We start from the raw sequence: 13,110 nt of genomic DNA, 5'->3' as shown, positions 1-13,110 counted from the left end.
AGGACCAGTTTTTTGAAGGCCAATGCCTACTGAATCTAGGTGGCTGTACCTGTAAGAAATCTTTAACAGCTTACATAGATTTAGCTTTTTCCTCCATCTTTTTAAGAACTTCTTCTGCTTTTGAGCCAAACAAACATTCTTGGTTTAGTGTAGCATCTAGTAATTTTGCTTTGACATGGTCTGGCAAGATCTGTTCCTTCAGCCACCAGTGACAGCAGCCCTGCAAGATGCTTCTAAGGCATCAAAACCACACTGCAAAGTATGTTTACCAACTTGGTTTACCAAATGCATTAACTCTTGTAAGTCTTTATTTTCTGCACAATCAGGAATCAACAACATTTTTTGTTTAATTACTTCCACAATATGCTGCTGGTACTTCAACATGTGAAACTGGCAACTTAAAGCCCTGATGACAAGGGTTGCAGAGGTATATACCCCTTCTTACCCCATCTGTCTAAAGCCCTAGAATCTCTGTCCGAAGGGGTAGGGTTTTTTGACTGTAGTAGCCTTAATACCCTTAGGTCCTTGGGAAATGGTCTCTGGATCCGCAGTTTAAAGAGAAATTTGTGAGAGCCAGGTACTCTGTAGTACCTGTCAGGCTTTCTAGGAGCTGGTGGTAAAGTATCAGGGGTAAGACTGGATTCCATGAAGACAGCATCTACAATATCCAGGACAGGGGGTATAGCTAGAGGCTTATTCTGAGGCAAGTCTAAAAATTCCCGGAGTCTCTTTTTGGACTGTGGATAGCCCTGGCATTCCCAGCGGAAATGCTCTCTTAGGGTATGCAAGGTTTCACCAAAAGAAAAGTCCCGGGGGGGCAGAGGGAATGGAATTCTCTGCATCTGAGTCCTCATAGGTAGATAAGGGTATGCCCTGGTAATCACAGGGGTTAGAGTCATCGGACTCATGGCCTGTAGAATCAGAAGGAAAATTAATTATTTGTCTTTTAGAGGGGGAAGGCTGGCTTCCCCTAATTAAAGTAATAAGGTCTTCAGCCATTCTAAGCATTTGTTTCTGTGGCATGGGAGCTTGAGAATGTGCTTTGGTCGTCGGTTTCCTAGGCGTAGTGCGAATTCTGGGCCTGAGAAATTCGGTAGTTTTAGTCATTAACGAAGTAGTCTGTTTAATACGAACAGCGGAAGGTCTGAATACCACCCTCAGAAGCCGGTGCCTGCACAGTAGCTCCGGACCCATCCAAGGTAGAGACATCCACAGCTTCCAGAGTCGAAGAAGCATCTCACGGCATACCAGACTACGAATGGGTCTCATCAGAGGCCTGTGAATCTGTGGAAGCGGGTAACAGGGGCTGCAAAAGCACCTCACTGAGTACCGGTGGAATGGCGACTAGCTTAACGGAAGAATCCTCGGCAGTTTTGGACCTATGCGGTCTGTCCCTGTCTTTATCCTTGCGTATTTTCGGAAGATCGGTAGTCGGATGGCTTATCGAAGCCATTTCGGAATATGGTGAACAAGAGTGAAAGAATTTAGTGAGAAAAATAGTCCAACAACAAATAATTTGGGCGTTGAACAAGGCACAAAAACAACAGCGAGGGACGTCGTGGTCTGGGCCTAAACAGGTGACACAATAAGAATGAAAATCTCTGTGAGGTATTTGCTTTCCACAGGCAAGACAATTGTTCCCCAACAGGGTACTTAGCTTTAGAAGACTTCAGGTTTGAAACTCGAAAAACAAAAATTTCAGGAAGCGGACTGCTGGCACTTGCAAACTGCTTCTGCTTTGGGCTTCCGCACGGCAAGAAAAGCTGATGAAATGGCATTGGCTGCATGTTTTATACCCCTGATGATCTGACGTCATGGAAGAGGCGAACAGCATCCAACACAAAAATCCCAAGACTCTGGTATTCGGGCCGACTGAGGGCTACCTGCAGGTAGATAACCGAAGTGTGATGACTGCAACAGTGAAACACGAAGAACATCTATAGTTAAGGAAATTATGTAGGATGGGAGCAAGAACATTCCCATTGTGAGGTTAGGTGTATGTAAAGTAAAGTTTTGAAGGTGGAGAGACTGTTAGTGGTACGGATAAGGGGTGGGAGAGAATTCCAGTGGCGTGCTAGACAGAAGGATATAAGATGTTTGCCTGGGGGGGGGGTTATGTAGTTCTATTAGATTTTGGAAGTTGGATTGCAGACATCTGTTAGGAAGATGCATTTGGAAGGTAGAGGCAAGGGAGGGACAAAGAGAGGTATTGAAAATAAGTTTGTGTGCTTGGATAAGTTGCATACAGATTAGGTAATTGGGTAACTCAAGCCAGTTCAGTTGGCGCAGGGAAATGCAGTGATGGGTATTGGATCTGTGGTTGCAAATTTTGAAATTTTATAATAACAGGGGAAGAGCTTTGACTTGAGGGAGGAGTGCAGATTTGTAAGGATAGAGGCACCATACAGGAGGGAAGAGTTGAGGTAGGTGTTAGCAAGAATGAGTCTGGTGGAGGGAGAGATGAAACGGTTGTGCCGGTAGAGCATGCCAAGTTTCTTATGAGTTTTGTTGCTATTTAGTTGTAGGTGGCTATCGAATTTTAGCTGCTCATCAATGAGAATTCCTAACAGTTTAGCAGTAGAGACCATTTCAAGTGGTGTGTTGTTTTTACTGGTGATAGAGAATGACTTTTTGTCTAGGGTGGTGGTTTTGGAAGGGAGAAATATCATTAGTTTAGTCTTGTTTGCATTTATATTAGATGGTTATTTAGCATTGAATTATCAGTAGAAGAGAAGGCATCTTGGGTTAATTTTATTAATGAGGAAGTGGAGGTGGCAGAGCAGACTATTGTAGAGTCGTCAGCATATTGGATAAGGTTAGCATTAGGGATGGCATGATAGAAGTCGTTAATGAAGAAATTGAATAGAAGAGGACCTAGAATTGAGCCCTGGGGCACACCAGTGGGAGTATTTAAGAATGGGGAAGCAGCTTTTTTCCACTTAAGTGCTTGTTGCCTATTTAATAGACAACTGGTAAACCAGTTGATAGTGGAGTGGGATAGATTTAGTTTAGAGAGTTTAGTGAGGAGAAGGTTGTGAGAGATGGTGTCAAAGGCCTTAAAGAGGTCTAAGAGGAGGGTGGATACAGTAAGACTGGAGTCACGTGCCTTGTTTACAGTTTCTAGGAAGGAGAGGAGAGCAGTAGTGGTGCTATGGCCGGGCCGGAATCCACGCTGGGTGGGGGTGAGGAAGTCATTATTTATAAGAAAGGGTAGAAGTTGTAGGTGGATGTATTTTTCGAGGAGTTTGGAAATAGGGGATAAGATGGCGATGGGGTGGAAGTTGGGGATATCGTTGTTGTTGCCCCCTTTATGGAGTGGAATAATGAAGGCCTTTTTCCAAAGCTGGAGAACATGGCATTCTGAAATTGATCGGTTTATTAGGATACAGATAGGAAAGGCAATGGCTTCAGCTGCTATCTTTAGGAAGTAGGAGGGTATCTCGTCAGGGGCATTAGAACATGGTTTCAGGTTTAGAAGAAGTTTTTTTGTTGTAGAGATAGAGATGGGGTGCATGGAGAAGGGATGAATTTGGGAGTTGGAGGTATTGGAGGGGTGGGGGATATGTGGGGAAGCAGGATTATTAGTGAAGGATGTTGTTATTTTGACTATGGAGTCAATAAAGAAAAGAGATGAATTGAGTAGCTAAATTGAGATCAGGATGAGACTTGCCAGAAGGGAAAGACGGAAGCGTTTAGAAGGCTGGAGCCTCACAGGTTTGTGGAGGAGGAGCTGAAGAAGAAGAAGGAACTAAGTCTTGATTGGGCCAAACACTAGGAATTAGCAAAAAGAAGCACTGAGAATTATGCAAGCCTTATGTGGTACAGCTTCCTAGATGAATACTGTCAAAGGAAGCATGAAAGGAGCTTAAAAAAGGTCACTTGGCCAAGGATGAACTAGAGCAGACATCACCCAGCACCTGGTAGATGGATGGAAAAGTAAACAGGTCATATAGTGGAGATACCTACAGATGAAACATTTTCTTGGCTACTCCTTGACAGAGGCATCACTTGAGGTGCAAAGAAGACAGCTGTTTAATTTGTCCAATATCAAATTTACCATCCTTGGACTATGCACTGCCATGAACCAAAAATGAGGTTTGACAGCCGCTGCCATGTCATTATGGTCTTGCAAATCAATAGGTTAGAAAAGGTTCCCCCAGTCCCTTAAATGCCAGAAGGAACAGAAGCACTATCCTCATCTCCAGGATAACAAGCAAAGGACACTCTCCTGGGTGTCTCTCTCCAATGAGGCAACCTTCCAACCTTAGAGCAGAAATAGCATGGTGACAATTGCCAAAAGAATTTAACAGTTGGAAAATCTCCACTTATCCCTTTTGCTAGCTAAAGACACCAGGTCAGATGCAAGATGGTCTTTGAGATCTACAAAGGATTAAACAGAAGTTCACAATACTAAGACCATGAAAAACAGATGATCCAACAGAAGACACTCATATGAAGCCTGACATAAGGGACCATGAAAACCGACACTGCCATTGGATCTAGAGTCACAACACATGATATTACCACAAAAGTTTAGGAGGATTTTGCAGCAAAGTCCACTTGTTGGAAGAAGAGGATCCTGTCCTAGGACAAAAAAAATTGTGTCTATGAAACACCCAATGCAAAACAGCTTTTGAAATGGAATGAGATTACACTTTGTGGTGTTCCCTGTAATTCAAATAGAAGAAAATGTTGTGTAGAAACACCTTCTGCTGAAGGATGTCTTGTCAAAATGGGTAGGATCCTTGAACAAAATACTCCACCAACTCACAAGTGACTGAAAAAGTGTGAACTTTTAAAAGATTTTTACTTTTTTGTGGTTGACAACACTATAACGAAAGAGGGATGACCCGGAGAGTTTACTGAAACACAAGGAAACCTTGTGGCAATTTAGACTGAACACAATGTCAAAACCAGGTCTTAAGGTACAGGTGTCCATTCAAGGGTTCTTAAAACTCCAGTCAGGACGGATTTAAATAGTTATTGTATATTACATCAGAACAAATGTAGTTTATTGAGGGTATTTTGTTATATGTTTCATTTTAGGTGTGAGTATTGCGACTATTATGTTTACAAATTATGTATCAAGAATTTTATTATTAAATATATTTAATTTTAATCATTTATTATTATACCAACTGATTGAGCAAGGAGGGTTTTTACTGGCTGTGGAGTATGACGTCAAAATGGTGGTTATTTAAAGAAAGTTTTAAGATTGTTGCTCTGATGAAGCCTTGCTGTGACAAGGTGAAAGCTCTTAGTTAAAGTTTTTTTTTTTTTTTTTTTTTTGTTTTTTTTTTTAGGATCCTAGGACTCCTGCAGCCTAAGACAGGTTGCTACTACAGACACATAATTTCATCTACACTGAGGGGAAAGGGGTGAGACCAAATGGAAGTATACAAAACTGTTGGTGGCTGGCTCCATTCTAGAAGTATGTAAACCACAGTGACACTCTAGCAATACTTACACAGAAACAGGCATTTTGGAAGTCCAAATAGTACAGCTAAACTTCTCTGGACAGACATGGAAGGATGGATTACACATTAACAGAATAACTGCCCTGCAAAGCAGCAGATCCAAAGGAGCTCACAGGTGTGGATCTAGACAGCACAAGTCTAGTTAACTCAACCTCAGATAAAGAGAAGACACTATCTTGTCCAGCTACACAAATGGATGGTCCTTCTCCACACTAACATTAGCTTTGCAACCCTAGAATCACTATGAGGAGTCTTCCTTTCTGTCATCTAGGCTTCTCTGGTGGGGCAGGAGAGTCTTTCCAGGATAAAAAATCTTATTTGGAAGAATCTCCTCATCCCAGTAGACCTGTCCTTGTCCTTTGTTTTAGACCTAGGAGCCTCCAAGGCAAACTCCACAGAACTTAGACTAGCAGAAGGTTCAACTTGTGTAAAATCATATTTAGGTATTAAGTCCTCAAGAATAAGTTTGTTCCCCCTGGCAAATAAATTCCTACTGCCAAATGCTTTACAGATTTTGCAATCGTTTTTCAAATTTTGTCTTACAAAACACGGATGTCATGAAGAAAAAATTTATGTCCACAGGACTTATTTTTAAATACAAGTGACTTCTCCGTAGCCATTAACTAAGCTACTAGATGCACAAACTCAAACAAATTCAAAGAACTACAAGAGATTTCACAGAAAAGAAACAGCAGACCTAGAAAAAAATTAAGCAGCAGTAACTTGATAGTATTAGAAGAGAGGATCAGGGCCGGATGTTAGCCTAATGGGAGAGGAGAACACAAACTAGGAGCAGATGTCAGTACAAGTAGATGTAAAGATGACGATTAGTAAATTACATGATCCCAATCAGAAAGTAACATTTTGAATTATTTTCCAAACAAAACTCTGGAGACAATGCAAAAACTAGCCTGGGGCCATTCTTCCATGCAAAACCAAGGAGCAGAAAAGAAGATATGGAGAACAGTGACGAGTATAGGGCATTATGGGTAAGTGATGGAACTAGAGCATGGAAAATTTTTTCTTTGCCAAGCTATGACCTAAGGTCTCAGTTTTGATGTTAACAGGATGAACCAAACTATGACAGATCAAATAGGTTTAACTCTCTTTCCTTGGAACATGCATACATATGAAAGAACATAGTGAAAGATGCACAACAGGGGCTTCTGTAACTTAACATGTGTCCAATAAAAAGAGTTTGCTTGGTATAGTAAAAGTCCAAATGAGAATGGAGGAAAGATGTTTTCAACCACACAGTTCCCCTTTAAACATAACTAAAATGTACAACCACCAAAATGGCAGGGAAAAGAAAGTACTTTCTAAACAAGGCAGCTGTGGCGGAACTCCTCCCATTAGTGTACAGTTTCATTCCACTGTCAAGATGACCTTATATCTGTAAACAAACTATGGAGATTGAGGAGTATGTATCAATGCGTACATCTGATGTAACCCTATGAAGACTGATTATAAATTATGTGCTAATCTTTCAAGTGAAGTTTGTGTATACCTTGAGACTCCCTTAAAAACAGCTCATGGCTCAGTGGGACTAAATGCTTATTAAATTTAAAATAAATAACATTTATAAATGTTAATGCGTCACTTAAACTGCAGTGTGGGGAGGCCTGGCCTCTCAATGAACAGGGATATATTTTTATTACCATTAATAATGGTTACTTTTCTGTTTTCATTTTTACATTACGGGCAACAGGTTTTTCTTCTTCTTCCACAGGATAAGATAAAAAGGCTGAGTTTTTCATACGTGCACACTTCTGGCTTATAAAAACAGACACCAAAGAAATTCCAGCAAGCCAAATCAGGATGTCCTTATACAAACAACTGAGAAAGAAGGTTGTTGTTGTTGTTGTTGTTGTGTCTTTTGGCTTTTCCCGGTTAGGGGTCGCCACAGCAGAACTCCGGTCTGCTAATGATTGGCAGTAGATTTTTACGTGCTGAGTTGCCGGCCCTGAAGCACAACCTTCAACGAAGGTACGCCCATTTACGCACGACTCCACACAGAAGATGCTCTAGCTGAGAATCGAACAGGACAATGTCTTATTGTGAGGCGACAACGCTACAGCATAACACCACCGCAGTATGAAGTAAAAAAATGAAACCCTTGATATTTGAAGCTACTCAGGATGGAGCTTCTTGTTTAGAATCAGGACACATACTTGCGTGAAAAGAGTTCATATGCTTATAAGTCAGGATTCAAAAAAGTCTACTTGGGGAGTATGAATAACTAATGATTACTGCTTATTAATGAACTCCATGCCCACATCCATACACAAATTACTTTATGGTCACAGTTACGTAGTCCTAACAAAACAAAAGCAAGGACAGTTTGCTCCACCTACTTTAACCCTCTTTTCTGTGGCTTGCTGGTGTGTCAACTAACTCTCTCTACAGCCAACCCCACTTGCTGTATCCATTTCTTCCCTACAGGCTATCTTTCACTTTCTTTTCTCTACCTCTCATCTCCATTACTACCCACCAGAGCCATCACTCTCTCTTGACAGCTTCCCCTTCTCACACCTCAAATCTCTAACGGTTAATATCTAAAAAACTGTCATCACATATGTATATACCATCAGCAACCTACCAGCTCTTAAGTGACTTTTTCTTGCATAAAGTCCTTTAACAATCCTAATTACTGAATCTTTTGCTCATACCATGTCCAATCTTGTTATTGTGTAATACTGTTTAGCTCTGGTATGTGTTTGAAATTTGCACCTGACTTAAGTGTATGTCCAAGCTTGTTACTGTATACTATTTAAGTGCATGTCCAAGCTTGTTACTGTATAATTTTTGTTAACTCTGGTTTTTATTAGTACTTGTATCTATTTGCTAATTGTATGTGGAGCTTTTCTCCCCGGGCCTCCACTGAAAATGGGCTCACCTAGGCCCAGTGGACCTTCCCGGTAAACAAATGCAATAAATAAATAAATAAATGCTGCAGTCTGTCTCAGCTGTGAGCAATGAAATCAATACCTGCAACAACATGCAGAAATGTAATAACCAGGAGTACAGCAAGCAATGTCCCTAAAGGAAAACAGAATCAAGAACACTACCCACACCACATTAAAAAGTCTGCTTTCACATAAACTAATACAGGAAAACAAACCATAAGCATCAGAGCAGACAGGAAACACATACTGCAGCAGTAACGGACATGTATGCAGACAACTGGGGTGTTTGCACCTCAAAAAAGTGGCACACATGCAACTGCTACAGACGGCTGTTGTGAGTATCAAGAGTCCAAATGTACCCCAAAGTGGCCAAGTCACTGACCTAGATGGAAAAGTAAAAGGAATCAACATAAAAAGTGTTAATTGGCGGTATGTTGTCTATTCCCCAATCCTCCCAGTCCCAGAGAGTAAAAAGGAGCTGTGGTAAAGTACGATGACAACATGACAAAAAGGGTAAAACAAAACATCTGAACTTAACACTATAGGCACTAGAGCAGGAAACTTTACCACAACTGTGGATAACACTACTCCTTCCTCTTAATGAGAAAAAAAATATGAAACATCCAGTGGTGCTGACAGCCTAAGCACTTTCAACTCACAATTCACTTTTTTTTGCAATCAAAAAACTTAAAGCTTTCTCTGTACATGTGATCAGATTCCTACAGACAAGAATGCATGAAGCCTGAAGTCCAGATGTCAAAGTAATATTCATTCAAAGGTTGCCCAGACATTAAGTGTTCAAAGCTACTACTGTTGCTGCCGATGATGACGATATTGATAATGTTCAAAGGACTTCAAAGAGCTCTTCCAATGTAATTCTTGTTATTACCTGAATCCAGAACCAAGACAGACAAAATATACACAAATACAAATATGGTCTCTTTTATGATTAAACAATATATTCGGAGGTTATAAAACAGCAAAACACAAACAAGACAAGTGCTGATGGCGTAGAACGATAAAGGCCTAACAAAGTCCCAGGCAACCTGAGTCTGAGTAGCAGCAGCTCAGGTGGCTGATGGAACAACTACAAACAGTGGAACAATATTAGGCAAGAGATCATGAGGACCATAAAGTACCTAGCCGTATGCAACTTAAGTAAACACACCTAAATGTTCAGGCTTCCCTTTTCGAGCACTTAATAGTGCCAGCAGATAAGGATGAGCAAGCCCATCCTGGAGAGACAGTGCAGCAGAGAAGGCTCGAGGGTGGGTGCTCTGCTCGCTAAACCACTACTTGTAATTAGCCTTCTTAGCAGATATAACGAAAAGTGCAACAGCAAGAGACAGATATTGCCAGCAAAAAAAGACCTGGGGGAGCAGCAAAAAGATTTGATGACACCACTGCCAAGCAAGCTACTGCAATTTAAAACCAAGTTTCATGGCAGCAAAAATGCCCAAAGTGCATTTCAGTGAAATCTTCACTTTACAGTTGCCAACACCAGAGTTAAGTATTCATTGATAAGGCAGTATACTATAAAATGAAAATTCAGTTTAAACAATATGCAGCATAAAAGCTGTAATTGATAAACAGATGAGATAAAAACTACAGCTCCTGCGGCTGAAAGGAAGACATTCCGACTGAAACACTAATGCATATTAATGGCATGCCAAACCTGTACAGTGGACAGCTGGACCGCAGGAGCACTGGTAGGTGTTGCAGACCGTTGAGTCATGGTGTTCTGGGACTGTGTTTGTGCCTGAGCATGTGCTTGTGCTTGCATCTGAGCGAGGGCCTGTTGATGTATCATCAAGAGCTGCCCACTGTCACTGCGGACCAGGACCATGCCTACAAGCAAGCAGAGAGTAAACAGTTTAAAGTGAATGTAAATTATCACAAATACACTACAAATGAAAAACAGATCAGCAGGTCATGAACCAACATTTAAAAATGACACTAAAACTTACTGTACAGTGATCATTAGTTAATCTTAAAACCCTAAATGTATAAAAGTAAAGGTCAAAGAAAACTTTCCATGAAAGCTGGATTTTATCACAACAGGAGTTAAAATGCAGTCCAAATTTAAGCTATACACCAAACTGCAAGTAGCAGTCAACTGAAGGGATAATTCTATTGATGCTGTTACTATCAGACCCAGTTTCTATGTCCTAAAGGGGATCACCACTGCAGTCCTACTGGACTCTGCAATGAGGAAACATCTTTTTAGACTATTCTTCTTAGATATGAAAGCTGGAAATGGGCAGGCTAACCTTATATTTTGGAGTGCAAAACAAGTAAATAATCACTTGTATATAAGGTGCTGAAATTCTCCAACATGCTCTAAATAAAAACACCTGGTACAGTACCAGTTACCTCACCCTTACCATCAAAAAAATGCATTAGGAGATTTGGCAAAAACATATGATTTGAAAATAACTGTTAAAAATCATTAAAAACAATGCCATCACTAAAGATACAGGGACAACATACACAACAATTTAAATTTTAAATTGCACACCACAAATGCCTAATAAATCTAGAAATTCTACATTACACATAGCAGATAACATCTACTTCAGATGATACAATGAGCAACCAGTACCTTGGCCAAACGCTTGGTTACACAGGAACCCAAGAGTACACTGATGTATACTATAAATAAAACAAACACTGATTAACCTGTGAATAATTATTAACTTTTGAACAAAGAGTTATGTACTTACCACATCTGTGTTATTGTATGTCACTATTCATCACTTTTAGGTTGTAGGATCCGACATCGGATCCAAGCCGGCAACTTTAGAGACAGCTTCTAGGCTCGAGCTCCTCCCACTCCTATGATCCCTTGCTGTCCTCTAACCCCTCAGATCGAGTTTACCCTACATCTAGAACACTGAAGGAAGACTTTAACCACCAGACAGGATATCTCCACTTCTTCTAGATCTCACAGGACAGGGGAAGGAGGGAGGGATAGTGATGAATAGTGACATAGGATAGCACAGATGCTAAGTTATGGTAAGTACATAACCCTTTATCTGATGTTATTCCATGTCACTATTCCTCACTTCTGGGTCAGAGTCCCTAGCTACCCAAAATCCTGGGCGGCCTCATGGAAGGACATGCAGAAGAACTCTGGACCAGAAGGAAGCCCTGCACCTGGAAACTAGGTCGAATTTATAATGAGTAATGAAGGTGTGAGGAGTAGACATGTGGCAACAGCACAAATCTCATCTAAATAGGCAGCTGATGTAGCCATAGATCTAGTGGAATGAGCTCTGAGTGGTCCTGGTAAAGGCAAACCTTAGCTGAATAAACCAAAGAAATACATTTTGACATCTAATGAGAAATAGTAACCTTAGAAACCACCCAACCCTGTCTGTTAAGAGAAAATGCTACAAACGGTTGGTCCGATTTGAGGAAACTCTTGGTTCTATCCAAGTAGAATCGTACCTGTCTATGAACATCAAGAGTATGTAACAGAGATTCCCTTTTACTGGGAAAGTTAGGGAAGAAAACTGGCAATCGAATTGACCGATTCAAATTTGCCTCCGTATCAGTCTTGGGTATGAAGGAAGGATTGGTTCGGACAGCCACTCTGTCCTTATGAGATATAAATGCAAGGTGGATTGAGAGAAAGAGCCTGCAACTCTGAAATCCGAGTAAAAGATGAAAAAATTCACAAACCACCAAGAAAACAGTCTCACAAGCAGTATGCAGACAATGAAAGCCAGTGAGCCCTGAAATAATCCAATGTGTGCAATGTGTGTCCAGTTCGGTACAATTCAGTATAAGGATGCTTTCTTTACTCAGACAAACAAGAAGGTACAAGCACTTTCATTCCAAAAATAAAAGCAGGAACTTCATCAGATACAAGGAAATTAAGGAAGTAAACTGTTTTAAATAGAAAATCTTACATGACATCACTTCCTGGATTAATGAAAACCACTCCCAAGTCTGAAACAGTCTCCTGGAACAGAAGTCTGAAACACTACATATAAATGTTTCAGCACAAAACAGTATAAACATCAAAATATAAAAAATATATAAAAATACATATAAAAACTGTGCAAATGTCAACACCCTAAACTATGTATTATAAACACAAGAATAAAATGTAAATATGTGTATATGTAAAAATGCTTTTAAGATGCTTTTGAAAAAAATATGTATGTATATAAAAACACATAAGTAAAATATGCATACAGTTAAAAATCCATTAGGAACAAATGAATAAATTTCATGTACATATACATATAACAGGTATGAAGGCCACTAAAAAAAATTGTGTACCATATTCATATCTAAAGGGAATGTTTCACCTCTCAAGAGCCCTCAATTTAAGCAGATTGCTTATGGAAAGCTGTCATTTAAGCATGGCCAATGAGGGGCATCAAGTCGTAATTGCCATAACAACTCGGCTTTTTCTAGTAAATATGGCCAGGCTGCCCTCCTATTAGGTCTTTTTTGGACTTCAAGTACTACAAATTTGAACTGGTGATGGTTGTACTCACTAATGTGTCTAGCAAGTGCATTCACTTCACTAGCATCCCTTAAATTTTAAAGTGCTCGCTGATCCTACTTTTAAGCTTACGTTCTGTCTTCCCCACATAAAAACATGGGCAAAAGGAACATAAAGCACAATAGACCACTCGTTCAGTTAAACAACGACACTTCTCAGGTATTTTTATTTTCGTTCTATTAATTTCACATTCACTGACTTCCAAAAT

At 40.2% G+C, this 13,110-nt stretch overlaps 1 protein-coding gene across 3 annotated transcripts in view; it reads right to left on the bottom strand.

Annotated features, from left to right (window-relative positions):
* Window positions 1–13,110, bottom strand: part of TAF4 (TATA-box binding protein associated factor 4) — a 641,126-nt gene that overhangs the window by 287,586 nt on the left and 340,430 nt on the right. For all 3 annotated transcript variants that reach the window (XM_044090373.1, XM_044090375.1, XM_044090374.1), the window contains exon 3: window positions 10,059–10,231. In XM_044090373.1, the coding sequence (XP_043946308.1) occupies window positions 10,059–10,231 (173 nt within the window). The remainder of the gene's footprint in view (window positions 1–10,058; window positions 10,232–13,110) is intronic.

Source organism: Protopterus annectens, chromosome 12.part0 (genome assembly GCF_019279795.1).
Source record: "Protopterus annectens isolate FY-2018-M chromosome 12.part0, PAN1.0, whole genome shotgun sequence".
NCBI classification, from domain to species: Eukaryota; Metazoa; Chordata; order Ceratodontiformes; family Protopteridae; genus Protopterus; species Protopterus annectens.
Note: the sequence above shows the minus strand (reverse complement) of the source record. Positions and strands in the feature narration are given on the sequence as shown.